The 27,940-nt window shown below is 32.6% G+C and overlaps 4 protein-coding genes across 9 annotated transcripts; 3 read left to right on the top strand and 1 right to left on the bottom strand.

Annotated features, from left to right (window-relative positions):
* Positions 1-203: 203 nt before the first annotated feature.
* On the top strand, positions 204-1,171 carry LOC113520955 (60S ribosomal protein L14). The gene is made up of 2 exons (XM_026906381.3): positions 204-354; positions 590-1,171. The coding sequence occupies exon 2, from the start codon at positions 596-598 to the stop codon at positions 1,094-1,096; it is 501 nt and encodes a 166-aa protein (XP_026762182.1). The 5' UTR covers positions 204-354; positions 590-595; the 3' UTR covers positions 1,097-1,171.
* A 6,881-nt stretch (positions 1,172-8,052) lies between these two features.
* LOC128201583 (uncharacterized) lies at positions 8,053-9,725 on the top strand. Its single transcript, XM_052899012.1, has 3 exons — positions 8,053-8,212; positions 8,625-8,764; positions 9,463-9,725. Exons 1-3 carry the CDS (start codon positions 8,153-8,155, stop codon positions 9,563-9,565), a joined length of 303 nt encoding a protein of 100 aa, XP_052754972.1. The 5' UTR covers positions 8,053-8,152; the 3' UTR covers positions 9,566-9,725.
* On the bottom strand, positions 9,571-25,667 carry LOC113515322 (sperm-associated antigen 6-like). Of its 6 annotated transcripts, none has more exons than XM_031912668.2 (14): positions 25,339-25,658; positions 25,085-25,189; positions 23,945-24,102; positions 22,887-22,933; positions 22,215-22,299; positions 16,870-17,004; positions 15,675-15,788; positions 14,854-15,057; positions 14,188-14,340; positions 13,701-13,853; positions 13,072-13,230; positions 11,186-11,331; positions 10,150-10,210; positions 9,571-9,697 (listed from the first exon to the last, which is right to left on the bottom strand). In XM_031912668.2, exons 1-14 carry the CDS (start codon positions 25,376-25,378, stop codon positions 9,626-9,628), a joined length of 1,632 nt encoding a protein of 543 aa, XP_031768528.1. In that variant the 5' UTR covers positions 25,379-25,658; the 3' UTR covers positions 9,571-9,625. The 6 variants fall into 6 exon arrangements, with proteins under 6 accessions (XP_031768528.1, XP_031768529.1, XP_031768531.1 ...); XM_031912669.2 differs by having other exon boundaries at positions 14,884-15,057; positions 25,339-25,470; XM_031912671.2 differs by lacking the exon at positions 15,675-15,788.
* Positions 11,434-13,049, top strand: LOC113515320 (DNA-directed RNA polymerase III subunit RPC7-like). The gene has a single exon (XM_026899485.3). It carries the CDS (start codon positions 12,342-12,344, stop codon positions 12,990-12,992), a length of 651 nt encoding a protein of 216 aa, XP_026755286.1. The 5' UTR covers positions 11,434-12,341; the 3' UTR covers positions 12,993-13,049.
* Positions 25,668-27,940: the final 2,273 nt, after the last annotated feature.

Below are 27,940 nucleotides of genomic sequence, written 5' to 3'. Positions count from 1 at the left end.
TATATATTATGACCATCGCTAATAGCTATTATTACAGGAGCCATCACAGGAATAAAAGTTAAGAACTACGAAATACATAGAAGGAATAATAAAATAAAAACTGTATCTTTCGTCCTCTTTTAACTAATTATATTTGCATAAGAAGAAATGTGGCAACCATATGATTTACGGTTATTATTTTAATATTCCTTTTAAAATATGTAATTCATCATGTTTTATTGATTATCAGTACAAGGAGTTTCGTATTTCGTAATCCATTTTTTATAATGGCGACACTGCATTTATCTGTCATTGCTGTCATGGTTATAGTATCTTCTTTTTGAGTTTATCTTTTCTTTCTCGGGACGTTGTAAGGTTAGGTTATTTTTATCGTCTTTAATCGTAATGAAATGCCCTCTAATTTATTTATAAATTATAACTGTTAATTATTGATGACAATTTCAATATATAGTGATCCTTATTTTTATTTATTTCATGATAATTCCCATAGTTGTGAATGTGGGCTGTCTTGTTATTTACATACTAGAAAAAATACTATTTAAATCAAGTGCAGTGTATCAGTAAATTGATTTTTTTTTATTAATTCCAGAACGTCATGCCTTTCGCTCGGTACGTAGAACCGGGGCGTGTCGCCCTGGTGGCTGACGGCGCCCTGAAGGGAAAGTTGGTTAGCGTGGTAGACGTCATTGATCAAACGCGCGCTCTAGTTGATGGACCCGGCAGCGGAGTCCAGAGACAACAGATCCGCTTAAACCAGCTTCATTTAACTAAATTCCGCCTCAAGTATCCCTTCACAGCACCCACTCGTGTTGTAAGGAAAGCATGGACAGATGCTAAATTAAACGAGAAGTGGGCCGAGAGTCAATGGGCACAGAAATTAGCTAATAAAGAGAAACGCGCTCAGATGACAGACTATGATAGGTTCAAGTTATCATCAGCACGTGTGAAGAGAAACCGCGCAAGAACGGCAGTTTTTAAGAGTTTGAAGGTGAAGGCGGCGCGCGCCGGCACTTTTGGCAAGAAGAAGGTCCCCAAGACACCTGCGAAAAAGCCGCGCACAAAAAAACCCGCCACTAAGAAACCAGCGAAGAAGTAATTCTTTTCTTGTCTGAAAGTTAAAGTGTGACTACTATTTATGGACAGATTTAAAATAAAGAATTACTTTTAGCTATTAATTTGTATCATTAGTGTTCCATAACTCTCCATTTATGTTACAATAGGTGAGTTTCTTGAGTTTTGTAGAACATGTGATGTTTTTGTTTTACTCAATATTTTTTATGTTTCAGCCTCTACCACCAATGAGCCTAATTTTAATAAAGGTTAGTAACATGTATAGTTAAGGTTTTAATTTACTATTTGATTAGATAAAATGATGCATTATTTTTAGTCTCGTTCGTATGATCATTAGTGATTTCAATAATACCGTTTAACTGATTTATCATATCATATACAAAGTCATAGTGCAACATTGTATATTATTAATCTAAATTTTTATGTTGCAGATCTAGAAGATCTGTAGAGAGAAAATGCTTCAAAAAAGGTTGGTGAAAGCTATACTACTGTTTTATTTTTACATACCCTACCAAAGCCGATGTATGATAGACAAAAACTGTCATATGTGACTCTGGTTAGGAACATTATCACACTCTGTGTAAGAAATGTGATTTTCCATAGCCACATCTCCAAGGGTTGAGTGTAACAAATATTTTACATAGTATAAACAGTTTACTCAAAACTCATGCTATTGTTCTAACATATTTTAATATATTTGTTTTTGTTAACAGATCTATGAAACCAGCAAAATCTTCACAATGGACAACTTCATGTAAGTTCTTAAAATACATTTTTTTAACATTATATATGATAATGGAATCATACAAAACTCTTTGTAAACATGGATAATTATACTCTAAATTCAAATTTTAAAGTGATGACTTATAAAATAGTCTCGTTCGTATGAATCAATATGATTTCAAATTTACCAAAATACTGATTATGCATCTTTCAATTTGAATCACTTAATGAATTATTATGTTTATTTACTTTATGTTTCATTTATTGCCAGGATTTGGAAGAATTTGGAGTAAATGAAGTAAATTTTCATCTATTGTCTGAATAGTAAGTCAGTATACAATCAAATTGTATATTTGTTTCTAAATAACAAATTTTTTTTTTTATACAACTTAGAATGGCAAACAAGGTGACAGTCCACCTGATGGAAAGTGGTAACCGTCGCTTATAGACGTGAGCAGTACCATGGACATAACAGAGTATACTGTTTAGCCCATGATACCCCCCATGCGTTGCCATTCCTGAGGACTCAGGTGTTATTCCTCTGTACCCAGTAAATTCACGCCGTATCCCACCCTTCAAACCGAAACACAGCCATGCAAACAACTGCTTCACGGTTGAAACACGAATGGGACAGAGGTACCCAAGCAATCGACTTTTGTACAAAGTCTCCCTCTGGTAATTAATTAATTTTATGATGACTAATAGTATCGCCCCTAGCTGATCATTGATGATTGATTTTTACTGATATAGAATTATTAATATCACAAATTTTGTATTATTGTATACATGAATATTAAAAAAATAAAATCTCTTACAGGTTATGCTGAAAAAAAATAAAACAAGAATATAATTATGGGGAAAACAGGTATGTTATTATTTCGTAATATTCCTTTGTTTGTATAATGCCATGATGACAATAGTATCGCCCCTATCTGAATATCTGATGATTGATAATTTCTGATTGTATAGACTATGCTTCTGATTTTAGTAATTTATGAGATTTTTGCTAATAAATATATTTAATTCCAGTTTCAAAGTACAACATTGGAATGAAAAACTCCCACAACAGATTTGACTGTAACTGCATTTAATGGTAAGTTAACAAAAAATTAAATGTTCGTCTTATATTAAATTAATTAAAATCATAAATTATCACGCTAATTGCCTAGTTCTCGATATATAATATTTTTATGAAGTATTTATTTGTGAAATACTATTCTAAGATATCTAAGATAATATTTTCAAATTTTGTTATGAAATAAAATTCGAAAATATTTTAAAAATTTAATTTCACTTATATACATGTTATAATTAATTAAATAAAACAAAATCAATGGATGAAATATTTCATCACTATACTACAAACAAGTTCTCATCTTTACTTATGTGATGATAATTATATCGCCCCAGTCAGAATAAGATGTGTTGATTGATTTTCTGATTATTTTATTTATTATAAAGTTGTAATAGATATGTAATACTTTAATAAAATCGAAGTTATCTTTTCATTTCAGATTAACAGAGAAGAAATTTTAATATCGACAATAAGACTAAAGTTGTGGAGCATGTAAATTAAATCTAAAAGTTGGAATTTATTTAATTACTTAGTAATTTTTTTTGTTAGAAATTTAACTAATAAACAAATGTAATTTAGATCTTAATAATGCAATTCAATATCAAAATTAAACCAAATAAATATTACTATGGAAACCAACCATGAAAATAAGAATTTATGTTTAAAGTATATGGTAAGTAGTTTCAAATACAATTTTTATTATTTATTATAAATTTAAATGATGCTATGTACAAGCATATATCATAAATTTTTGATGATAATTTTTCTCCTGACTAATAACTATTAATATAAAATAAATTTGATATACCTAATATCAAACACCTAATAAAATTTAAATGTGTTTCAGAAACTATCAGAAGTTCTATGATAATGCACTCTAAAGAATGTTTCTATCAATTGTCCAACCGACATGTCTAGACAAAGCAATACCCAAATTGTAATGTAATAGTTTGAGGCATACCAAAGGCAGTAGACAACTGGTTGTTCCATGAACTGTGACAATGAGTAAGTACCTGTGAACTGCAAAATATTGTACATTATGTAAAAATAAATATTAGTCTTAGATTGATAAACCCAATATAATTAGAACTCAATTAATTGTGAATAATTACTATCAATACTTCATTACTAAACTTACATTAAAAAATGTGGTAAACCAACTTGTCCTCATACACAATTTTATATTCAGCTATACTACAGTTTTTTGAATGATGATATAATTAAGTTATCCCTGTCTCACAAAATCGTGGGGAAAAATATGGTATGGTAACAACTGAAACAGTAACCCTCTTATACAAATATTATCAATTGTAAAGTATAGATTAACTTTTAATATATTGTTTCAGATGATCAACAATAAACCAAGTACAAAAAAGAGTTTGGGACATCCATCATTTGGTAATTTCTTTTTTCTTACATTATGAATGTTGTAAAGAGCTTTTCTAGCTAAATCATTGCATACTTCAGAGAAGCAAAACGCAAAGTCAGAGGTTATAAAATAAATTATTCCTTTATAATGACTGAATAAATTTATTACTATTTGACAATAGCTAACAACCTACCATTAGCGAGTTTACTTTCTGATAATTCAAAGCAATAATAAGTTATTTCTCCAAATGTTTTATAATTACATTCAATTTTTGTTTAATAATTACTTAAAAAAGAATTATGTTTGTAAATAAGACATATTTTACTTCACTTGAATTTTAAACACTTCCGAAGATTGTAGTGGTTTCCCTTATACAGATGGGCATGCAGTATTAATTTTTTATCCTATACATTTTAGTTACTTTCCAATAAACTAATCAAGAATATTAAAATAGATATTAACCTTGATAAATAATACAAAAAAACTAACAGTTATTTTATTTTGAAGTTAGCACAATTTGTAAATAGTTTATAACAAAAAATCCGATTTTATTTTTATATATATCAGATATACGAGGTTTGTCCGGAAAGTACGTATAAAAGTTTTTTAAAAATTTTATTTTACAATTATTCAGGTAAATCAATTTTATCCCCTTCAAAGTACTCCCCCTGTGACATAATGCACTTGTGCCAACGCCGTTTCCACTGTGAGAAGGCTCCTTGAAAGTCCTCTGGTTGTAGGTTTCTCAGCTGCCCCGTCGTAGCTTTTTTTATCTCATTTATGTCCCCCAAATGCCGCCCCCGAAGTACCAATTTGGTTTTTGGGAACAAGAAGAAGTCACACGGGGCCAAATCCGGCGAATAGGGGGGGTGTTCGGTCACCGTAATGGAATTTTTACTCAAAAACTCACGGACAACAAGAGAGGTGTGGGCAGGGGCATTGTCGTGGTGAAGAATCCAACGCCCCTCTCGCGCCAATTCTGGACGAACTCGTGCCACACGAGCTTTGAGGCGTCTGAGCACATCGACGTAGAATTTTCCATCAACTGTCTGGCCTGGAGGGACGAATTCTTGATGGACAATCCCCCGAACATCGAAAAAAACAATCAACATTGTCTCGGCCCTCTCTGAATCTTTTTAGCCACTTGTGGACGGTTGGTTCCTTCACAGCATCATCCCCATAAACTGTTCTGAGATCGGCAAAAATTTCACGGCCATTCTTGCCGAGTTTCGAGAGAAACTTGATTACGACGCGCTGCTCTTCAACGGAAGCGGGCTCCATGCCGACGGGGTTTCGTTAAGAGGTAACTTCACAGATGGCGTGACAAGCCAGTTCGCACCGCACGGCGGTCAGACCAGAACTGAAGCATTGTTAGGGACATAAGGAAGGGGTCCTGCGCTTACCTGGCCTCCCCACTCCTCTTTCTCGCATTCCAGAACACTTTTATACGAACTTTCCGGACAGACCTCGTATATCCCGACTAAGAAAAAAGAACCGAATTTCATTCTGTAAGGGGATTACACGTTTAAAAATGTGAAAGGAATTTGTGAAATAAAATAATTATCAAATTATTACTATATTTATTATTTTAAAAAACTTTTAAGGAGTAACAAAATAATTACTTAGTTTTTATTTGAAAAATATTTATTTAATGAACAATTAAAAAAAAACAAGTACTAATAATAGGTACTTGTTTTTTTTAATAATATTATTATTTTTATGAGGTTGCCATTTTGGGAAACAATGTAAATTATTCTGAATTGTAGTTTTTCGCTACGTGTTGCCAGGGTAAACATTAATCTACAAAATTTTTAGTTCAGAAGACAGGAAAAAATCGATTGATATATATCATGATTATAATTTATATATAAATAATTAAAAATAATATAATAGATATCTTATTTATAAAGTTTGTGAATGGACTACTTATTTAAAATTATTATGATGAATTACTAAGTTATCCCTGTCTCACAAAACCGTGGGGAAACTGGTATGGTAACTACTGAATATGAAAATGAACAACAAATGCTAAGAGTCGTGTATGCTAAATACAATAAAATATTTAATTTCTTTGGTTACAGGTTAATTGCAGACTTCATTATATTCAAAAGGTATTTCATATTTCTCTATGTTGTAAATTACCTCAATGATTAGTTAAAACATGCTATCAGTATAAGAATTAACATGATGAACTCCATTAGACAAGCATATATCTAGATTTTTTTGAAGACAAATATATCTGAAAAGAAAATTATCAACAAAAGAATGTGTTTTATATCCATAAATATATAATTAATACTCTACTTGTTTTAGGTGATGGACATCATGACATTTCTTGATTGATTATCATAACAATTGGATGTCTATGGCTTGTCGAAGAAGGTAATCAGTATTTACATTTGACATCACCATAATGAGACCGATAAATGGAGTACTACGAAAAGTCAAAAGTTTGCAGAAAGAAGGGAAGGAGGTGGTTGGTTTACTTCTCCAGGTAGTCACTTGTTAAGCTCCTCATTAAGAATATATATACCAAGTTTGAACCAAATCGGGTCATTTACTTATGAGTTATCCACCTGTAACAATTGGGAAGAAGTCAATGCGTATGGAGAAAATTGAACATCGCGCCGTTATTAATTTCCTCACCAAGCAAGGAAAATCCGCGCTGATGATTTTTCAAGAGCTATTAGCAGTTTACGCAGGCTCTGCTCCTGGTAAAACCATGGTTTACAAGTGGCATGGTCTTTTCAAACAACGAAGAGATTATTGAAAATGACATGTAGAAAAACTTGTATTAGAAGATACCTGGCTGAAGAAGAAGCAGCTTGCAGCAATGGTTGGAGTATCCAAAACAAGTATTTTAAATATTCTACATCATCATCTTGGCATGACTAAGGTCATTCCAAGATGGGTTCCAAGAATACTCATGCCATTTCACATCACAAAAAATTGGCAACGATAAAGAAGTTAAGTCTGCAATTTTGGCCTATTTTGACAGCAAAGTTAAACCTTTCCCCCTCATTTCGCGAACTTTTTAACCTCACCTCGTATTCTTTCCCTTCAAAACAATTGAAGATTATGAATGAACAATATTGATCCGGTAAATTATTAAAAAATGAAAGTTACAAAAGAAGAACGCCGGCTGCTGTTCCGTGAGAATGAGATGCGACACCTTTCATTTTCCTTGAGACAATCTTGTCACGTCTAAAACGCGCTCTGTATTCACGATATGAAAACTGTATTTCCTTTGAGGAGAATTATATTGAATAAAAAATATAAAACTATTTTCCTTTTTTTTTTCAAATATCCATATTTGGTCACGTGTAAGAAACCAAATTTTATAGACATTGTACTTATATGAGTATGGTATACAACGTCTATATTGAATATGGCAGCATAGCATAGATTATGTTAATAATACCTACCTGACTTGTGAGAACCATTCACATAAGAGGTGAATGCTATCTCAAATTAATTGACTAGTTAACTGAAGTAACCAGAATTAAATTCATTTACATTAGAAAAATACTATATCAGATATTCAGTTTGTAAAATATAATTTTTTCGTCTATAAATGTCAATGTTCAAGTATAAACATGTCGAATGATATTATATTGTCAACATCTGCATATATTTATACGCATGTTTTACAAATAAATAAAACTTTGAAATTTGCAATTTTAGGATATTCCAAACTAGCATATGGCAGTCTGCATTTACTATTCTGATTCTATGACAGCTACCTATCTATTTTTTACATTAAATCACGAGGGTAAAACCCACAACTATCATATACAAAACCGCATTGTTATCATATTATTTACCACTTCCATCCAGCCTATATAGGGTACCTATTTAGATAAAATTATATAAAATAAATTATTTTGCTATTCCATCGCTACTTGAACACCACCATGCAGTATATCATAGTAACACAATTAGAAACTACAGGACTAGTATCTTGTAAGATACAGGTATCTATTTTTTCTTTTTTAGTAATAAATTACGAGGTATATAGTAGGCTACAAAATCAGTCAATAGGACTTTCACGTAAACGTACGTAAATCTTTGTAAGTAAAACTCACACTACATACTCGGTATATGCTAATAGAGTACCGGGTAATATAAGGTACGTTGCTAGCTACATTTATATATTTCTTTCCCACCGACATGCATTGTTTATAAGTAATAAAAATTTTAAATGTACAAGTCATAGGAGCACGTAAGAACTTCGAGAGGATTTAAAAATAAAGTGGCGGTTTATCGCCGTCTCTGCCTATCCCAAAGAAGATAAGGCACGAGTTTATATAATACCTAAGAGTTTAGCCGAACGAAACAGTAAAATCGTCGAGAAGTAAAATATAATTTTCAACCATATTATTTCAGGGTTTGAGCGACGCAGATAGAAGAAGATTAGAACAAGATTTAACACAGGCAGGTTTTATTTACGTAATAAAAGATAATTTTATGGAAATTGATATTCAAGCTATACAAGTGTTAAATCTCCTGACTAAAAACCATTTCAAGTAAGTTATACTTCCTACTTACTTTAAGTTATAATAGAAACTATAAAATCATAGTATAAAGCAGGGGGAAGCATAAAAGATCCCGATGGGTCAACTTGCAACGGCTTAGTTGACCCCATACGCAAATTAAAGATAAGTTATACTCCACAAAATCTACGGAGTGATTCTTTATAATAAGAAGTTATATTAATTGTAAAACAGTATGCAGTAAACTAAAATTACACATTTAAGTTGCTATTTAAAACTTATGAGCGAGCGATTGTTAGTGCTGCCTCTGCAGAGCGATTTAGGAAGTAGCTGTCAACTAAATATACTTAAATTACTGTTATTAATTCTGTATTTTCTGTCTGAAATAATATATATATATATATATATATATATATATATATATATATATATGGGTATGCTATTGTGTTATATGATGAAAAAATTCCTTACCAGTTTTTATCTACAATTGTAAGCTGGTAAATAATTTTATACTTTATACAAATATACTTACCATGATACTGGTCATGTCTATAGGCGACGGTTACCACTTTCCATCAGGTGGACCTTCAGCTTGTTTGCCATTCTAAGTTGTATAAATAAATAAATAGGTAACAAAGTCATAAGATATTAGAAATTTCAGATATCGGAAATACACCACAAAATATATTTTATATTTCTACACTGGTTATTTATTCTATTATGTTTAATAGTTACAGGATTATTGGACAATCAATGGTTATTGAAGAATCCAGTATAGGAGGAAGAATTATTAAGGTTGAAAAAATGGCATGGACTTTAGGGAAAGGAAACTAAGTACATGAACTATAAGAAAAATGTTTATTAAATGTAATAAGCATACATTTTACATCAATTTCAATTCCCATTTTCTATCGTCAATTCACTTTGACAATCACTAGGTACTCGATCAGTAAATAACTCTGGTATCTGAAATAAATATATTAGTGTTATGCCATTGGTGTATCTTTTTCACCTTTTTTTCGTAATAATAAAACATTTTAAAATTTATTTCGTTCCTTTAAGAAACGGTGGCCACTTTATATGTTACGAAATACATAATTGCTCTCAAGAAGCGATTTCTTAAAAGATAGACTTTTTACACTAGCAAACAAGCAGACATTCATCTGATGATAAATGACAACCATCGTCTAGAAGCACCAATAATACCAAAGAATTTGCAAATTAATATAGTAGGTAGGAAGTACATATTATGCATGTATCAAATCGTACGCGACAATTTAAGAAACTTTAGGATGTTGCTATTAACAATAATGTTAATTTTATAACGGAACGAATAAGTATCTTTAATTTTGGGGGTGTGTTATTATTATTATTATGTTTAACATTCATTAAATATCGACAACATAAAAAAAACATACTTGTGGTGTATACGCTTCAACTCTATCGAGTAACGAATCCGAGTAACCAGGCGTATAGTACCTAAAAAAAATTATACCATAAATATCTATAGGAATTATTAACTACAAATCGGTTTCTTTGCGTAACAATTTGAAACGAGGATATCCGCAAAAGAACCAAAGTAACCGACTTAGTCCGAAGATTAAGCAAACTGAAGTGGCAATAGGTTGGTCACATAGTTCGAAGAACCGACATCCGATGGGGAAGAATGGTTCTTGAGTGGCGACCCCGTACGGGCAAACGCAGTACAGGACGACCTCCTATTAAATGAAATGACGACCTCAAATACATTGCAGGGAGTCAGTGAATGCAGGTGGCTCAGGACTGTTTTTTATGTCAATCTATGGGGGAAGCCTATATTCAGCAATGGACGGATAATGACTGAGATGATAATGATGATAATTAAAAATCAATAATACAATTATCGTGACATGAACGGTTATTGATCTAATTAAAATATAATCATCATCATATCAGTCATTATCCGTTCACTGCTGAACATAGGCTTCTTCCATAAAGGGGGGTTTTGCCAGTAGCTGCCACACTTGACAGGCGGGTTATTGCAACTGCAATTTGGCTTGGCAATTTTTTGGCGGGGCACCAGTAAGGGATGATTAATGAGGATGAAAAGGCAGGTCAGCCTATCGTGACAAATTCAACAATAAATAATATCAGGATGGTTGCCAGAAGGAACCACGTGGAGGTCAACCTGATAGGGTATATTGATAGCAATGGAGACTAACGTCCCCATTACTAACAATCCCAGTACCAATTATAGTACGATTTACTAAATCATTAAAACTTTTTTTCGTGCTTTAATACCCGATAACTCGCTAATTAATTATTTTCTCTTTAACTGCACTGAGTTGGCTGAAAGAGATCTCTTTTGGAGATAAGCCCACCCTTGCTAACAAGTTGTATAACTAATCGCTGTATCTTTTGTTCAAGTGCAATAAAGAATATATATCAAATATAATATTAATAAGCTTTTATTACCTTACTATTTCTTCAGGGAAACAACTATTTATTATATTAATGTATTCTTTGAGCGATGTTCCTGGAACTGTATCTATCTCCTGTACTCTCTTCAAAGCTCCGGTTGTCACGAATAATCTTCTAGCTCTTGCATCATTAGGTAATATCTTAAAAATAAAAGACTTGTCTTTTTTATCTTAAAATCAATTTATATAAATATTTTAAATTAAATACAGACGTAACATGACCTCAAGAACTCATATTCGGTAGTCTGAATATTTGAAATTCAAAATTCTCGCGGTTTTTTTCTTTTATGTACTGCACTGTAGTATACTAAATTAACATAATAATAAAATAGATACAAAATAATAAAAGAAAAATGTACAATATTTTAAAATTGTCACAATTAGAAATATAAAAAAAAATACAAGTACAAAGATCACTAGTTCATAAATAACACCTTTTGTTGGAGAAAAGTTAATTTAACCCATGGATTTAAAGAAAGATATTTAGAATAGTTTTTCGACCATTTAACCCGTCTAGCGGAAGCATGCGCGTAAAAAAATATAAGTTTATTACAATTAGTTAACGTTCACGTTTTTAAATAGACATTCATAATTCAAAATGTCAAAAGAAAGTACTACGTAGCATGATTAATCCCTAAACTTCCTAATCACTAAATAATTTAAATTCAATTTCAGCGACAAGAATGAATTTTAGATCAAATGGTAGAAAGCAAAATAAATTTATAGTAGTAATCTTAATTCTTGTATCGTTCTACATAGGCAGCTCAACTTCGCTTATTCAAAGCAATAAGCGAACGAACGAAAACGACTCGATTTCGAGATCGTGAAGGGAATTGCTGTCAGTAATTATAAACATACATACATTACATACATAGAAACAAAATTCCTATAGCTTAGGATTCATAGTCACTTTAAAATCTTTCTAATCTGTGATTATGTTATTTTCTAAGCTGTATGAGCCATGCTCTTTGCCTGTCCATTGTTGGACGAATTTTAAAACAACAACAATTGTAATCATAACTTTAAAAAAATCATAACATAACCTATACTGTTCTTCCAATGAATTACACTTAACTAAACATTTATATTTAACAATAATGTTTTGGATTACCAAGTAAAAAAAGTAAATGTATACAAATATTGTATAAATTATGGCAGGTAGAGGTAGAGGACGCGGAAGTGGTTTGTCTTTAACCCAAGAACAATATCAAGCGCTCGGAATTACTCGTGGTGACAACACTCCTGCACCTCTTGCTCCTCCACCCTTATTTCCAAAACTAGAAACAAAACCGCTGCCATTAACATGCGATGCCACAACAGATTATATGTTAATCGTAAAAGATCAATTTATAGAATATTTACACGAGTCACCTGCTTATGTAAAACTCCAAGCAAGAACGGATGGTATTGAACGATATTCTGATAAATACAAATTGTTATCACTAAACGCAAAACAAGGTAAGGTATTGGACTGCGTGTGGAATCGTATGCCCTCAGAATTAAGACCTCAAACGGCACGCGTTCGAGTTGTTCGTAAAAGAAAACTTAATGACACAACTGATATATCTAAAAGATTAGAAACACTTGAAAGCAAAGAATTGCAAGAAGAATCTGGTGAGACTACAGTAGTAAATGAAAATGAAGATGTGAAAAAAGATGCTATGGAAGAAGAAGAATTAGAAGATGAGGAAGAACAGGACTATGAAGTAGATGATGGAACAGATTATGCAAACAATTATTTTGATAATGGGGAGGATTATGATGAAGAGGATGATAATCTAGATGATGGTCCAGTATACTGAAATAAGTAACAACTAATGTTGTATATGTAATAAAATATAAATAATATTACTTTAAAATATGTTAAAATTCTATTTGTACCTTAGCATATTGTGCCAACACATATTTAAGTATGCAAGCAGGGGCTGCATGTAATAAAGGCTCTAAAGCAGGACGGTGAAGACAGCACTGTAGAGATTGTTTTAAAGCACAAGACGCTCGGGCACGAACCTCTCCTGATGATTTTGGGTTTGTATATAACTGTGGGAATATATTATTTCCATATAAAATTAAGTTACTATCCAAAATAATTAAAATGTAATTACAATCTTAATTTTATATTTAACCTAATATCTTTTACTTACACTTGTGATAAAAAAAAATTCAAAATGAAGGTGGTTCTTAATTTGGTTGTATTATTTTGTTTGTTACCTTATAACTATTAGTTATAAACCGAGTTGGAAAATTATTTTTTATATGACAGAATATACTTACACATAGTAGTTTAGTTTTTAAATAAAAATAATTGGTTTTGCCACAATAGAAGTGATCTAAAATTATCCAGAATAATATTAAGCAGATATTTTATATAATATAACAATTAAGATTACAATTCTCCTCTTTCAAATAGTCAGGGGTCATACTATGTTGCCATGCTAATCAATTCTGAGTACTCAAACTCAATACACAAATCTAATCAGTGGAACTTGTATAATATTGATATATTAAACCTGCAATAGTCTAGGCAGAGCATTAGCAACAGCTATGGCCAGGCTGTGCTGTGGGGAGTGCTTTGATATATGACCAATTGTCCATGCTGCAGCACATAATTCTGCATCTTCTGCTTCAGTATTCTGCAGTATCTCTACTAGAGCTGGAATCGCCTTTATATAGAATATACATTGTATTTATAGTTTAATGATAAGACTATTTATAAATAGATTAAATGGAGTTGTAAGTCTACTGTATTGGTTTGAGGGGTACCAGACCAGTGAGTTCTCGGCCAGTTTATTCAAATTTATGGACCTATCTTGTCTCAACGCCAGAGATGAGAGACCAGGCTTTTTAACCTAAAACCAATACTGACAGGGAGAGAATGTAGAGGTTATTTTCATAAAATATATTTCTAACAATAGAGTTGTTAGTCTCCATTACTAATGTACATGCATTTTAATAATAGACATCACAGTAAATTTTTATTATTAAAACTTAGCAAACCTTAGCCTCTATAACAGCCATCGCCAGTTGATCTGACTGGCCGGCAATGAACCCCAATGCCATGCAAGAAGGAACGCGGACACCTCCTGCTGTTTCTGATAGCAACTCTACCAGTGGCCTGCTACCGCCCGTGTTTACAACAAGCTGCGCCAACTAATAAAAATAACGTAATAGGCAATTACTTTTCTAACTCGAAAATGTTTTTTATTTTATTTATTATTAAGGAAAACACCGCTCTTTATAACACAGTACAGATATAAGACAGTACACATAAATATTCTTACATAGGCTAATACAGTTTTCACAAGATAATTTGTGAACAAAAATCAGATAAAAATAATAAGCAATAATTGTTTCACCATGTAAATATAACAATGTTAGGTGAATAAAATTAATAAGAAATCAATGAAATTTTTTTTACACTTAGAAGTGCAAACAACCTGACGACACGCCTGATGGAAAGTGGTAACCGTCGCTTATAAACATGAACAGCGCTAAGTATATCACAGAATACACTATACACAATGGTATGAATTTATCTTTCATAGTTACAAGTTAACTACTTTCTTTTCACTAAAGTCGGTAGGTCTTTCGCCTGAACAACCAGTTTGGACGGACCTCCCACAACCCCTTGTAACTTTTTTTTAAAGTAATTTAAAAAAGTACCATTGAACTGATTATAATGAAATAACGAACATCAACGGAATGTTTCACGATATCTCTAAGCAGACATGCGGCAGCGCGTCGCACAGGCGCAGCATCGTGACCAGTGTGAAGCAGTGCCGGAGGCAGTGCCCCACCAGCCACCACTGCCTCCGCGAGCTCCAACCGTGCACCAGCCACCGCGCCCAGCGCACACAAGGTACTACGCTAAATATAAAAGTGTTTAGATAGCTGTGTAGTACTACCACACCACAGACAAGCATCATGGTATGCAACCAGTCTCACTATTCTGGTAAGTACTGTAATTATGACACATTCAAGGAAATAATTTTAATGGTTATTGTATAGTATAAAATACAGATAATGTCTATCAGATACCTACGTAATAAATATACAATAGCATATAAGCATGCATAATTGCCCATATAACTCATGGTATTCACAGTCTGTACTGTCAATAAAATTTTGAGAGTTTCACATTTTCTATATCAATAATATAAAAAAAATTCGATTGTTTGTATGTGATAGATAAACCCAAAAACTACCGATTTTAAAAAATATATCACCATTATTTTTTTTTTTTAAATAATATATGTTACTCACTAATAATGTAATGTAATAATATATTACTAGCAAGTAACATATTTAAAAAAAATAAAGATTCCTACGAAAAATAAAATAAAGTAATCGAAAGTATCAAAAGTCTGTCTATTAAAGCTAAAATAAAATACTAATTTATCTTTCTATATATCCATGCGAAACCGAATCATATCGCCTGTATAATGCTGTATAAGGTATCATATTTTCTAATTGAATTAATATACCTTTAATTTAGGATCTTGATTTTCTAGCCCACGCACTAAATGACATATGGACCCTGCGTCGACTACAGCCTCAGGCTTATGTTGGGCAAGATCCACCAAAGCTCCTGCAGAAATCTTATTAGACGAGAATGGTTAACATTATAAAAAATATTTTTATAATTTACAAAGTAAGGCTCGCAGATTGTATGTTCGTATGCACGTACATAAGTATGAGTTTAATACAGTATTAATTGAAGTAGGTACGAGAGGAAAGTTTGAAATAATTAAAAATTTTGATGTAAAAATTATAAAGGGGGACAAATGACGAAACCCATAAATAATAACATAGGTCGCCGTTTCAATTCTGGCACGAAGCACCACGTAAAAGTTATTCTATCTATGGTAAAAGCGATAAAGACTTAAGGTTACATGTAATCGACCAATAAACCCAATTAAACACAAAACGGTATTCGATTTATAGTACTCTTAGAACCTTGTCGTTTTTACAATGCAAAAATGAATGGAATAACCAACGTAGGGTGAAGACACAAGTTATGATAGTGGATAATGAGGCATATTTAAAGAGGGATAGACATAAATAGTTCTTTTAGCCTACCTCGTTGAAAGAACTTAGCATTAAGATAGGTATATTAAGACAGAGTAATATATGTATTACGCTCATAGAAGATCACAAATAGAATAAATACTCGGTATACTCATTCAAATCTTTACTTACTTTTCAAAATCGTGTCGAACTTTATTGTAAATAAAATAATAAGCGTTTAATCTGCTGTGTGATTAAACTCGCTCTTAGGTGATGCAGATCTCTCCCTATCATGCAATTACCATCTCACTTATCCCATTAGGTAGGTATATAACTAATTATCTAAACTCAATGTACCTACATTTTTAGAATAAAACATTTTGTTAGTAAGATGTTACATTTTTTAAATATATATCCCACGATCTTTCACAATGTGAAGTCAATATGCAAAATATCATGATGCAGTTATACAGTAAATAAATACCTGCGGTAGAATAAGTCTTCACAATCTTTTATATTCATTATATTAAGGCTTATATAGGTTGTTGTGGTAAAAGTAAAATACAGTCTATTAAAGAAATAAAAATAAGTACAATGAGTAAGCTGGTTGATTGAAATACCACTCGGTTGAAAACAGAAAAAAAAAACATTCGATTAATTTGATTTAAGTACCTGTTTCAAACTCATCTCAGGTTCTTGAAAAGCTAGCACAAGCAAAGGTAGTGTTCCTGCGTCCACTACTAAGCCTGCCAATGATTCGCTGTGCTTTCCAATATATCCCAAAGCCCATGCTGCGTTCTCTTTTACCTGAAATAAAAGTTACATACATATTGTAAGATGAACGTACCTAGTTTAAATATGTATAAAGGAACGCATCTTAATTGACAGATGACATTAGTTAACATGTATGTACTAGCGGATCTTCCGGTTGCTTTCTCACCTTTGTTCATTCTCTTGATGTTAATAAATATGTTTGCAATTAAATAAGTTTTATTTAAATATAACATGGCGCAGTCGTAGCGGTATTCGAAGTAGTAGTCATGGTTGAAGTTGCAATTATCGTATTCAAAGTGTAAACGATATTGTATCAAGTATTAAATATCGTAAAGAAGTTTTTCAGCCAAGCAGACGCCATCATGGAAGGATCGGTTAAATTGCCTCCAAATTTCGACATAAGATCGCCTAATGCAGCCTCAGAGTGGAAGGTATGGATACAGGCATTCGAGGATTATTTAGTGAGCATTGGAAAAGATGACTCGCAGGACAAAGTAAAATTATCACTTTTGCGTAATATGATGGGAATCGAATCTGCAAGATTGCTACATACATTGCCGATTACGGAAACAGAATCGCAAGTCTATGCAAATGTTATAAGAGCTATTAATAATTATGTAAGTCCAAGAGCAAATCAAGTATTTGAAAGATATAAATTTAATGAAAGGAAACAAAAAGAAGGCGAAAGTTTTCATAATTTTCTCACAGATTTAAAACAGCTGCTTGCTAATTGTTCGTATAAAAATGTAGAAGGACAAGAATCATTAGAGGACCAAATATTAAGAGATAAAATAGTGCAAGGCATATACGACAAGTCCTTACAGGAATCTCTACTAAGAATAGACAATTTAACACTTGAGAAGGCAACCAACTTTTGTCGTACAAGTGAAATTAGTAAAAAGCAGGCAAAAGAGATGAATCCAAATATAGAAATAGATATAGTGAAGAAAAGAAATAGTTTAAAACAGAAGGAAAAGGAAGTATATCAAGGAAATAAAGAAGTATATAATGGGAAACAGAAAAGTAAAGGAAGGCAGCATGCATATCAAGAAAATAAAACAAAATATATAGAAAAATTTAATTGTAGGCGCTGTAAGAGAAACCACGGTCCGAGGGAGTGTCCAGCCTTTGGGCAGAGATGTCATAAATGTGGATTAAAGAATCACTTTGCAGTTAGTTGTAATGTGAAGAAAAAGGTACAAAATGTAGATTGTAATTCTGACAGTGACTCTAATTCTAAATTGTATTGTTGCAGTATAACGAGAAACAAAGTAAAAGGTAATAAAAAGACACACTGGACAGAGAACATTTTAATTGAGAACAGGTATGTAAACTGTAGATTAGATACCGGGGCAGATGTGAGTATAATGCCATTAAATATATATAAGTCACTAGGAAGTAATATTGAACTTAGGAAATGTAACCAAAGTTTAGAGGCCTTTCAAGGCTCCACAATTAAACCAGTGGGTATGGTAAATTTACACTGTAAATATAAAGCAATTGAATGTTATGAAGATTTCATGGTAGTTGACTGTAAATCAATGTTACTAGGATTACCAGGTTGTATTGCATTGAATTTAGTTAAAAGAATTAATACAGTAAATTTAAATTGTAATGATGAGAAATTTAAGTTTATACAAGAAAATATGGAAATTTTTGAAGGTCATGGAAATTTTCCTAAACCAGTGGATATTCCTACATTACCACATGAGCAAATTTGTCATGCGGCACCTAAGATACCAAATAAATTATATAATCCTTTGAAGTGTGAATTGAATAGGTTAGTTAAGAGGAAAGCTATCACTAAAGTTGAAGAGATAAGTTCAGAAGCATGTATAAATAGGCTAGTTTTAGTAGAAAAACCTAATGGAAATATAAGATTGTGTTTAGATCCCAGTGAGTTAAATAAAAAAATAATTAGAAAACCCCAAGTATTATTAACTGTAGATGAGATAGCATGTAAAGTAAAAGGTAAAAAGTATTTTTCAGTTTTTGATTTATCGGAAGGATTTCATCATGTGACACTAACAGAAAGTGCATCATGGAAATGTTGTTTTGCGACACCTTTTGGAGTGTATAGATACTTAGTTTTACCGTATGGTCTTTCAAATTCACCTGATGTATTTCAAGATCAAATTCAAAATTACTTTGGCGATATACCTAATGTAATAACATGGTTCGATGACTTACTAGTTATGGGAGAAACTGAGGAAGCTCATGATAAAACTGTTAGGGAAGTTATTAAACGTGCAAAACAAATAAAAGCTAAATTTAATAAAGACAAGTTGCAATATAAGTTAAAAGAAATTAAATATATAGGACAAATATTCAGTGAAAAGGGTATGGAAATGGACAAGGATAGAGTCAAATCTTTATTAAGTCTAGAAGCTCCTAGAAATATAGCTGAGTTAAGAAGAATTATAGGGTCATTCAATTATGTTAGAAGATATGTACCAGAAATGGCTGAGCTTATGGCTCCATTATGTCAATTATTGAAAAAAGATGTTTTATTTCAGTGGTTACCAATACATGATAAAAATTTTTCAGAGCTCAAAAAGAAAGTTTCAGAGGCTCCAGCTTTGAGTGCTTTTGATTCTAAAAAGGAAATTATAATGCAGTGTGATGCATCTCAGAATGGAATAGGTAGTTGTTTGTTTCAAAAAGATAACAATAACTGTTTAAGATTAGTAGCTTGTGTATCCAGAACAATGAACAATTGTGAATTAAACTATAGTCAAACGGAAAAGGAATTATTAGCTATTTATTTTGGTACACAAAAATTCCATAAATATATATATGGTGCTAAAAATATTCAGGTACAAACAGATCACAAACCATTGATTTCAATTATTAAAAAGCCTATTACTAAAGTAGGATCTCCAAGGCTTAGACGTTTGTGTCTTAAATTATTAAATTATAGATTAAATCTTAATTATATACCAGGTAAAGACATTCATTTTGCAGACATGTTATCTAGATGTAGTATGAAAACAACAGAGAAGGACTATGAAATGTTAGACATGGTTCATTCAGTTTCATTGCATTTGCCTATGAGTAGTGAAAGAAAGTCTGAGTTCAGATCTGAGACTAGCAAAGATAAAGTGTTATCTGAAATTATAAAATATTATTATCAAGGATGGCCTGAAGAAAATAAATTGTTAAAAGAATGTAAACCATATTTTAAATTTAAAGAGGATATCTATGTAGAATCAGGTTTAGTGTTCTATACTAACAAAATTATTGTTCCTAAATCTTTACAATTATATGTATTAAATTTAGTTCATTCTGGTCACCCAGGCATAAGTAAAAGTATTAAAAAAGCTAGACAGCTATTTTATTGGCCGAAATTGTCTCAGGATATTCAAATCTTTATATCTAAATGTAGAACTTGTGAGAAATTTAAATCTGCAAATACTCATGAACCATTGTTAATGCATAAGATACCTAAATTAAGATTTTCAAAAGTAGGTTCTGATATTATGGAGTATGGAGGGAAATCCTACCTTGTTGTTGTGGATTATCTATCACATTGGTTGGAAATTATACCAATAATAAATAAAAGTTCAAAGTCTGTTATAAATGCTTTTCAGGAAGTATTTACAAGGTTTGGTTACCCTACTGAAATTATAGCAGATAACAATCCATTTAAATCTTATGAATGTATTCAGTATTATAAATCTAAAGATATTTGTATCACTACCAGTAGCCCTCACTATCCTAGAAGTAACGGCATGTCAGAAAAGGCAGTAAATATTGCTAAAAATCTATTAAAGAAAGCGAGGGAGGATAATGTAGATTATAGAGATTTTCTATTAAGTTATAACTGTACACCTTTATCTAGTTTAGAAGTATCACCATCTCAAATATTACAGAGTAGACAGTTGAGAACTTGTGTACCTATTACAGAAAGCATGTTAGAACCTAAAATAGAGAAAAATATTCATAAATTGTTAACTGTGAAACAATCTATAACTAAAAAAATTCATGATAGATTTATAAGGAAGGGTGAAACAAATTTTAAGGAAGGAGAAAATGTAACTTATAGGACAGGTCATGATAGTTATTGGAAAAAAGGAGTAGTTATTAAGAAGTCTAAAGAACCTAGATCATATTGGATCAGTAGGGGAGAAAATTGTAAGCCCTTTAGGCGCACTTCTCATCACATTAAGAGGTCAAACACAAAAACACATAGTTTTAAGAGAGATTTTTTTGATTATTCTTTAAATGACAAAGTTAGTAATAATGTGCCAAATATTGTATCTGAAAATAGTAACCAATCAAATATCCCTCATAAAGCATGTCACACTCGCAGTGGAAGAATTATAAAACCTAAAGATAGACTCAATTTATAATGTAATTTTGTAAAATGTTTTTTTATTTTGTAATTGATTGTAAAAGTTTTGTTTTAAAGTTGAAGGGGGAGGTGTAAGATGAACGTACCTAGTTTAAATATGTATAAAGGAACGCATCTTAATTGACAGATGACATTAGTTAACATGTATGTACTAGCGGATCTTCCGGTTGCTTTCTCACCTTTGTTCATTCTCTTGATGTTAATAAATATGTTTGCAATTAAATAAGTTTTATTTAAATATAACACATATATTATTAATTATAAAGCTCAGATAGATGAATCTTTTTCGAAAATGGTATAAATGTTTAAAATCTACAGTGAAGTGGTTTTTCTGAACCACCACCCATTTTAGAAAAAAAAAAGTTAAACGCCTCATAGACATTTGCTTTTGAATCCGCTACGACCGCGGGTTTTTCAAGTCGCCTTCTTCCACTCGTAACCGTGCTTTGGAATTAACTTCCAGAAGCAGTGTTTCCAAACCGATACGACATTTTTAACCTTAAAAAAAAAACAAATGACTCATATTCATTGTTCATAAGTCATATTTGTCCCATGTATAAAGGGTAGGAGGGATGTTAATAATGCGGAGTACCAGTCAAATGGCTAGCAATATGCCCGCCCTGTCAGTTCGACCTCCACATAGTTCCCTCTAGAAACCACCATGCTGATATCCACGTCTATTTATTACGTTGGGCTAACTGACCTGCCTTTTCATTCTCATCTATCATCCCTCAATGGTACCCTGCCAACGTAAATCGGGACGTAATATTCCATTATCTTTTATTAAAAAAAAACTTATTAAAGTATTAACGCAAATTAAGGTTCGCGACAACTTTCACATGTTGCTAAAATTATTTTAGTAAGTAAATCTTACAAGCTTAATCATTACCTGAGTATCAAAATCTTCGAGGCATGACACAATATGTTCCAGAGCACCTAGCCGAACTATCACACCCGCTAACTCTTCATTGTGTCTGAGAAATCAATAGGTGTATTACAGAAATCCTTGAGCTCTATAATAATAGTTGATACAGTTTATAAAACTATTGAAACGCTCATTAGCACGATTACTAAAAGAACGGTTTTATATGTTTACCGAAGAACAGACACATGTTTAAATCATAGAACTGTCTATTTTACGAATTTTACATAATCACATTGAACAACACCAAGTAACGACTGCAGTCAAGCTGTAAGGGAATATTAAAAATATTATCATATGATTGAACAATTATTGTATTTTTCTCTTTTAATATATAACTATAGGACTCAAAATCAAGCTTGTAATTAACCGTAATCGCAGCAGCAGAAGTTTCCATACTTAATTTTATTTTTAACGTATTTTTTTTAACTCTATTTCCACCTCCCTAAATGTAAATTAGTTGAGTACATCATGTGAAAGAATGATCAGCTGAATACTCCAATGGTCGGAAGCATATTTTTATTCTTCCATTATTGTAACCAATCTAGACATTTCGTGGTAAAACATCTTTAATACAAAATGTATAAAAAAGTTTTAAAAACTATATTATTATACCTACCTATTTTAAAAGTTACTTACTTTGCCACAGCTCTGATCAAATACAATGCGGATCTTTTGTAGTAGACCTAGAAATAAAATATAGACTCTGTTTATAAAGTAGCAATACATAGGTAACCCTACAGGGATAGGGGGAAGGGATTGTTAGTAATGCGGACTATCAGTCCCATTGCTAGCAATATACCTTGTCAGGTCGACCTCCACGTGGTCCCCCTGGAAACTATCGTGCTGTATTCTAGATGTATTCCATCATGATGGGCTAACTGACCTGCTTTTTTATTTTCACCTATCAATCCTCACTGGTGCTCCGCCAGCATATACCGTTAGCGCAGGCGAACTTACCATTCCATTATCATCCATTTAAAAAACCTCTTCAGGGATGTCTTCCAGAATACCAATACGCGGAGTCGATGGACAGATAAGTCATAATCGTACTATAAAGTACAATTCGTGTTTATCACTGTGCGATAAATTGATTGAAACGATAATGTAGAATTTTTATCATATGTATTTCTACCATCATTGACTATGAGGACTAACAGGAGTAAAGTCAATCTTGTGCTAATGTAGGTACATACTTTGTTTTTTTTTTAGTAGGTGAAAATGGTATGGTAACCCCGCCTGCGCTAACGGGATACGCTGGTGGAGCACCAGTGAATGGTGATAAATGAGAATGAAAACAGGCCAGTTAGTCCATCATGATGAATTCATCAGGAATTAATCATGATGGTTTCCAGGGGGAACCGCGAGGAGGCCGACCTGGTTGGGTATATTGATAGCAATGGGATTCTCAGTCTCCAATCTTACTAACAATCCCTTTCCCCTCGGTAATACTTTGTTTCCCGAGTACGAGTCGCCTACACATTTATTACATCTTGGGTATGAAAAGAAATAGTGAAACAAATGCCCCTTTTTATGGGGCCAAGCCCCATCTGGAAAAAAAATTATATACGCCAACGCTCCAGCCGTTCATGCTGAATTCTAGCTTGGTCAAAAAATAATTTAATCCATTTATTCTTTACTATATCGCCAGTGACGCTAAAATTAAAAAAATATATTTTTGAACTTTATAAACTTACATTATATTTATGAAGGTTCTCGAGAGTGATTGTGACCATGCCCTCATTTAGGAGCTGCCGGGCAACGCCTTCATCGTGTTCACACAACCTCGCAGCGGCCACCACTGCGCACTGGCGTACCGAGCTGCATGCGTCCGACAGCAAAGGTCGTAGTAATTCTACATAAATATTTATATTAAAAAAAACACAGACTTATATTAGTTTGTTAAGACCTTAAATAAAAAAAGATATAAAGCCCGGGGAAGAGTGCAAAGCCAGAGAGAATAATTAAAACAGGCAAGAATAAAAGATTTTTTGGCACTTATTTTTAATTAATAAAAATTAAATGGTATATCTGAGCTTTTGATTTATGGCAGCAGAGTTGGTACCCTAACAGATAATAGTTAAGAATGAATTTAAGGCAGAAACCATTATGTTGAATTCACTACAAATTAACTACACTAGTTTACAAGCCGGGTTCCATACCTAAGTATAACCTGGTTTAGGAAAATATACCCTATATTTTACTAGAAATAAAACCAATACTTCTCATGCGTGTTTCAACTGTAAAGCAGTTGTGTTTGCATGGCTGTGTTTCGGTTTGAAGGGTGGGATATGGCGTGAATTTACAGGGTACAGAGCAATAACACCTGAGTCCTCAGGAATAGCAACGCATGGGGTGTATCATGGGCAAAACAGTACATTCAGTTATATCCATGATACTGCTCATGTTCATAGCGACGGTTACCACTTTCCATCAGGTGGGCCGTCAGCTTGTTTGCCATTTTAACTTGTATAAAAAAAAGGAATAGAGTAAGACGATCGCTTCGTTAATTTCGATTCAACTTTACAACTGATGTAGCGGTTGCAGTGGATTGTCATTGATAACTATGCGGGTGATTGTTTGTTATTGTTGTTGTCTGATTGTGATGAATCATAAGAAAATGGTAGCACATATTTCAACGAAATATAATTGTGAGAATATTGTTACGAGTACAAACTGTTAAGGAGTCTAATCTCATCTAATAAAGTGTTAAATGAACAAAGTTACCATGAAGAGCCACAATAAACAGACTGTTTGAAAATGCTCTTAATCTAGTTTCTATCTTTTAAAAATGTAGCTTATAATTATAACAATGAAGAAATATTGACGTCACTAACCCAAAACTCCAGCACTTTCCAGACATTTAACATTTGTAGCTCTTGTCGCTAATTCGGCCATTGTTTGTACGAACACAAGGCGAGCTTTTTGATATGTTTCAAATACTAAAATTAAACAAAAAAATATTCTAAATTTGGACATTTCTAAATTTTATAGATACTCAAAACATTCATAGAGACTCAATATTGCCTATCAGATTCCTAATTACATCAATTTTCTTAAAATTTACGATCTTAGCGTACGATGTACCTACCTAATTGGATGTTCCTAGGACTGCTCATTGAGTGACTCATTGTGTTTAATTATAATCAATTTAGTTTTCAGTGGATGCAATGCTAATAATAAGTACCAATTTAAATGTTTTGACATTAAATTAATCTTTCATAGCCAACTATAGCTTCGCATGTCAACAAGCAGACCGTAACTTAAGGTCGTATATGTACTACGATTGTATTCGAAGGGCGTGGGATAAAAACAAAATTCTTACGACTGTTGTTTCTAATAAAGATTTTAGTTGATAAACGCTTTTGCTGTAAAGGTAACACTTCACTTGTCCATATTTCACCAGAGCAACGATATATCTATACGAGGAGAGGATTAGTAATATGGTTGAGTAGTTCCATTATCAATGTGCCCTACTAGGTCAACCTCTACGCTGTCTTTCTAAAAAACTAATGGATTCAATATCTTATCTTGATTCGCCACGGTGCTCCAATTGATGCGTCTTCAGTCATCATTTCGCCCTCACTTGTACCTCACACCATAGCAATTTTCGTGTAAAAAAAAAATATTTACCTATCTAATACCTATACCATACAATAGTATACCTTCAAATATGCATGTGTGTTACGACTACTCTGTCAGCAATAAATTTCAAAATTTACGTTCCATTGTACATTTATACACCTGTGTACATTGACTGTTAAATAAGGTAAACTGTTATAGTGAATGAAAATCTCATTATTACCATATAATTAATATTCCAAGAACGTGGGGAGGTATTAAAATTAAAGGTTGTGTTCCACAAAAAACAAACTTCAATTGTGACAAAACCAGTTATTTTGATTTCAAAAACTAAACTACTGAACCGATTTTGATAAAATTTCTATGGGACCAATCTGTAAGTATATTTTTTCAGATAAAAAAAGAATTATGCAAATCGGTTTAGAACTGATTTATAAAGTAACAAATATAAAAAGTACAAACCTATTGAGAACCTCCTTATTTTTGAAGTTGGTTGAAAAATACAACAATGATGATGTGTATGATGATAAGTGCAACTGGTTAACTACCTACTTACTGGGAGGAAGGGGCTTGTTAATAATGGGGATTAGTAGCCCCTTTCAGGTCCAATGCACCCTGTCAGGTCGACCTCTTCGCGGTTCGCCCTAAAAACCATCGTGTTCTATTCCAAGTAAATTCATCACGATGGGCTAACCGACCTGCCTTTTCATTCTCGCCTATCATCCCTCACTGGTGCTTCGCTAGCTAGAACTACCTTAGGGGAAAGGGATTGTTAGTAATGGAGACTGAGAATTCCATTGCTAGCAATATACCCAACTAGGACGACCTCCTCGCGGTTCTCCCTGGAAACTATCATGGTTAATTCCTGATCAATTCATCATGATGGGCTAACTGGCCTGTTTTCATTCTCTTCTATCAACCTTCACTGGTACTCCACCAGCGTATCCCGTTAGTGCAGGCGGGGTTACCATACTATTTTCACCTATCAAAAAAAAAAAACTAGAACTACCTACTTACTGGGAGGGAAAGAGACTATTAGGTCGACTCCCACGCGGTTCCCCCTGGAAAACATCGTGTTTAATTCTAGTGGGTTTTCATCCTTACCTATTATCCGCACTAGTGACCCGCCAGTGGATACCGATAGCGCTGACGGAATACCCATTCCATTCTCAACCAGTAAAAAAAAAAGAAACTATCTACAGTCTCTATCTAAATGGGTCAAAAATCCAAAAAAGGTGCTCAATTCGTCAAAAATTTTTGCGACTAGTTTGACGTGATTTCGTCGCCAATATTGAACCAATTTTCACAATTATTTTTAAATCGATTGGGTTTTATGTTTAAGTTAAAAGTGCATTTGTTTAAGCATCCCGTCCTCGCTATTTAATACAGGTGGCAGGATGCCTATTATATTGGGCGCATTGTGTACCGTTTGAGGGTAGAATGCAACTTAGGAAATGTTAGAGCAAGTAAGACAAACAATCTAAGACTGCTACTAAAATTAGGGAGTAGTCAACCATCGATTGAGCAATTCGCCTATTCTTTATTCACGTATTGGTACCATTTTAATTTTATAACAATTGAAGCTGCTGTTGTTTTTTATGTAACAAAAAATTACTTGTTTCAAAGAAAAATCTATATATAAAAATGCAATTCCACTTATTGGATCGAGATCCACGCAGTTCCGCCAAGATCATCGTGATTAATTATTAATTCGTGGTGAATTCTACTCTAGTGAATGGAACCGACTTTATCCTCATCTATCGTCCGATATTTCACTGGTATCACCTCTTTAGTGTATAGCTATAGAGCAGATGGGGTTATCATTTCATCATCTATAACAAGTAGAATTTGTGCTATAAAAAAAAACCAACACTTCAACCGTGGCAAACCAGAATAAACTATAATCTAAATTACGAACTAGTTTTTTGATTTCAAAACCAAATTTAAAAGCACTTTTTTCATATTTAAAAAAATCAAATCGGTTTATAAATGACCGAGTTCTAAGCTAACAAGCATAAAAAATACAATCGATTTAAGAACCCCTTTAATTTTTCAATAGTTAAAAAAAATTTGAGTTATTTATCTAATTCTCTAAATGTCTAATGAAAGAA

Source organism: Galleria mellonella, unplaced genomic scaffold (genome assembly GCF_026898425.1).
Source record: "Galleria mellonella isolate WM207_F2 unplaced genomic scaffold, CSIRO_AGI_GalMel_v1 utg55, whole genome shotgun sequence".
NCBI lineage: Eukaryota > Metazoa > Arthropoda > Insecta > Lepidoptera > Pyralidae > Galleria > Galleria mellonella.
Note: the sequence above shows the minus strand (reverse complement) of the source record. Positions and strands in the feature narration are given on the sequence as shown.

Excerpts from the sequence above, each read along its gene's own strand:
- LOC113515320 (XM_026899485.3), top strand. The coding sequence starts at position 12,342 with ATGGCAGGTAGAGGTAGAGGACGCGGAAGTGGTTTGTCTTTAACCCAA.
- LOC113520955 (XM_026906381.3), top strand. The coding sequence starts at position 596 with ATGCCTTTCGCTCGGTACGTAGAACCGGGGCGTGTCGCCCTGGTGGCT.
- LOC113515322 (XM_031912668.2), bottom strand. The coding sequence starts at position 25,378 with ATGAGTCACTCAATGAGCAGTCCTAGGAACATCCAATTAG. Across the intron at positions 13,854-14,187 it reads TGGCTGTTATAGAGGCTAAG|GCGATTCCAGCTCTAGTAGA; the intron begins GTTTGCTAAGTT and ends TTCTATATAAAG. Across the intron at positions 11,332-13,071 it reads TGTTGGCACAATATGCTAAG|ATATTACCTAATGATGCAAG; the intron begins GTACAAATAGAA and ends TTTATTTTTAAG.
- LOC128201583 (XM_052899012.1), top strand. The coding sequence starts at position 8,153 with ATGCAGTATATCATAGTAACACAATTAGAAACTACAGGACTAGTATCT. Across the intron at positions 8,213-8,624 it reads TAGTATCTTGTAAGATACAG|GGTTTGAGCGACGCAGATAG; the intron begins GTATCTATTTTT and ends ATATTATTTCAG. Across the intron at positions 8,765-9,462 it reads CTGACTAAAAACCATTTCAA|TTACAGGATTATTGGACAAT; the intron begins GTAAGTTATACT and ends TATGTTTAATAG.